The 3,071-nt window shown below is 34.3% G+C and overlaps 1 protein-coding gene across 1 annotated transcript in view; it reads left to right on the top strand.

The window, feature by feature from the left end:
- Positions 1 to 2,213, top strand: part of LOC111407482 (putative zinc finger protein CONSTANS-LIKE 11) — a 2,697-nt gene extending 484 nt beyond the window's left edge. Inside the window, exons 2-5 of the mRNA XM_023036984.1 lie at positions 43 to 413; positions 682 to 867; positions 1,749 to 1,874; positions 2,081 to 2,213. Of these exons, the coding sequence (XP_022892752.1) occupies positions 43 to 413; positions 682 to 867; positions 1,749 to 1,874; positions 2,081 to 2,185 (788 nt within the window). The 3' untranslated portion in view covers positions 2,186 to 2,213. The remainder of the gene's footprint in view (positions 1 to 42; positions 414 to 681; positions 868 to 1,748; positions 1,875 to 2,080) is intronic.
- The last annotated feature ends 858 nt before the right edge of the window (positions 2,214 to 3,071 follow it).

The following is a 3,071-nucleotide window of genomic DNA, read 5'->3' as shown; positions in this document are numbered from 1 at the left end:
AATTCGACATTTCTTTGCTAAATAACCATATTCAAACTGAAGATGTTGTGGATGGATCACTCTCTCACTACCCTCCTGAGCCAGAGCCTCCGGTGCCGCTCCTGGGGCCGCCGCTGCCGCTGCCACTGCCGACAGCTTATGATGAGGAATGTTTGTCTTCTATGCCTTCTTACATGAGATTGAGGTCTTCTTCGCCTTCTTGCACAGTAATGGATCCAATTATGGGACAGTATCTTCTTGCAGGCAACATGAATCCACCATTTTCTGCTGAAAATTCTGGAATTCCCAATGGGAGTAGTTTGCTTATGGGCACTGAACTTCCACGTCAAGAACTCGATTTCCAGGGTGATAATGGTGGACTTTTCCTCCCTGACACCATATCTAGGCTCTTTAACTGCTCTAGTGACCTTCAGGTACAATATAACTAGGATTAATCTCCTTGTACAGGGAGATAGGTGGCGGAGAAGGATTGGCTGGGACAAAACTGTTTTTTGTCCCTAATCCAATGAATTAATGTCACATTTCTCATTGTAATGCTACATGTACAATCTCCCTATACATGTTTCATACAACTATAATCAATACTAGACAATAGTAGTACTCTTAGTCGTCCAGTATTATCCCGTCCTACTAGTAACATTATAAAATTACAGTGTTCTCATTTTTGTTTTGAAAATTAAGGCACTTAGTAATGAGAGCCAGCATATGGCACATGGAGGTCCAAATTCTACTCCTTTGGCATCAGAGATTTCGAGCTTGGAAGATTCTACTTTCAAGGTGGGCAAACTCTCCGTTGAAGAAAGGAAAAAGAAAATCCACAGATACATGAAGAAAAGAAATGAAAGAAATTTCAGTAAGAAAATCAAGGTCTCTCTCTCTCTCTCTCTCTCTCTCTACTTTAATCATGTAACTGCATGCATATGATGTTTATGTGACATTTTTACATGCATATGATGTATGTATCATGTATGCGTGCCCATATATTCATTTTTAGCCCATAGTATATGTGTACCGTGTGAATATCAATATTCCACTATAAAAGCACAGCAAAGTTGTGGAATGGGGCATATAGAACCACATTTAAGGTATCTGTAGTAAATGCAATTTTAACTTAGAAAAACATAAGGCCATTTACTCGGTGAGTTTAAGTTTTATACTCGTTTTTATCTCAAATGAACGGCCAACCGGACCGATAGGAACCCCTTTTTTCTCAAATAGTATTTATCTCAATCCAAAACCTTCCAAGGGACTGTGACCACAAAAATCTTTTTTCAGAATAAAATTCCACATCAACTCATCTAATACCATTTGTAGTCATCCTACATAACAGTTTGTTATTTGAGAATTAACTTATTATTTAAGGCAATGAAATTACATGAAATTAATGCCCTCAAGTAACAAACTATCACATAAAGTGATTATCGGAAGTGAGCGATTATGAATAGTGTTATTCTTTAAAGTTGAAAGGTCGAGACTAGACATGATTTAAAATAAAAGGCTCATATGAGAAATTGTGTTTATTTTGTTGTCTAACTCTATTTAAAAAAAGTAAAAAAAATGTAACTCATCTAAAAAGTTTCGAAACGAAAACATAACTGTTACATGTCTTTTAAGTATAGGTATTCTCCAAGGAAATAAGCATATATAATATGTCTATCTATGATATCGTCCATATCCCATCCTACATAATCATGTATCAAACACACTTTTATTGAATTTATTTAATTCTTGGTCGAATATATATGCAGTATGCATGTCGCAAAACACTTGCTGACAGCCGGCCTCGCGTTAGAGGAAGGTTTGCAAAGAATGATGAACTTGGAGAAGCTGCAAGAACTGCTGGTAGCAACCATGAAGAAGACACAGATGAAGATGTAAGTCTGTTTGCTAATCAGATTCCTCATCACCAAGGCAAGGTACGATTGCAAATTTTGCAACATAACCTTCTTCCTTGTACTCGATATGAACGAACATATAACTTATGTTTCGAACTTACATTATTATATAGTCTGTCTTGCCATAGAAACCATATCACTTTAAAAAGATATATTGACTTTTTTAAATTGTTTTTGGATCATAGGTGGTGGTGAAAGAAGAGGATATGGTAGACTCTTCAGACATATTTGCACACATAAGTGGTGTAAATTCCTTCAAATGCAACTATCCCATTCAATCTTGGATTTGATTAGAGTTTCTGAGTAGTGAAGCCCTTTCAGCAATTTTGCAGGACCCCCACCCCCACCAAGCTCCTCACTCAGCCAGATTATTTCAAAATCTTAATATAGTAGAGAAATGAATAATTGGGTCATTAATAATGGCTTGTTTTATAGTTATTATTCAAAAGTTAAATAATAGTGCAATTTTTGTATACATTAATGTAAGTCTGACATTATACACAATCTACTACATTGAAATCTGCTAAAGCACAAATGGAACAGAGTTCAAGTCATCATTGTTTAACTAGTATTGGGTAGTTTATTTCTTTTTCATCTTATTTAATTTCTTAATAGATAATTAATTTTGTTGATTATTTGAGGATGTTATTATAAGGAGTGCCTAGAAAATATGTAGTTCTTTTAATTGGCTGGACATATATAAAAATTTATATATATATATATATGGGTAGCGTTCCTCCTACACATGGATTTGACAAGTATTTTTCGTGACCTTTAATTAAAACAATCATTTGCATTAGTTCTACTTTGACCTAAAGATCAAGATCATTTCTCTCTGTGATGTAGTGATTGTTGAAATTCAAGCATGAGAAATGGACATGGCCAACACTTGGCTCCATACTAGAATTGACGGAGTCCTTAATATTTTATGTTTGAATAGGGAAGAAAAAAGGAACACAACATACCGTGAAAAAATGAAAATGTCGAAGAAAAAAGGAGAATTTGTTTTTATTCTAAAAGATCATTTTTCAAAGAGAGAAAATAAAAAAGACATTATAGTTTTTGGAAAATTGCGCGAAAATCTTTTTCACTAATTTGAGTTCAATGTCTTGTTAACAAAATCTCGCAAAATGTCAAAAAAAAAAAAATAATAAATAACAATAAATTTTGAAAATG

Source organism: Olea europaea, chromosome 1, assembly GCF_002742605.1.
Source record: "Olea europaea var. sylvestris chromosome 1, O_europaea_v1, whole genome shotgun sequence".
NCBI classification, from domain to species: Eukaryota; Viridiplantae; Streptophyta; class Magnoliopsida; order Lamiales; family Oleaceae; genus Olea; species Olea europaea.
The sequence above is the reverse complement of the archived record's forward strand: the minus strand, read 5'-3'. Positions and strand labels throughout refer to the sequence as shown.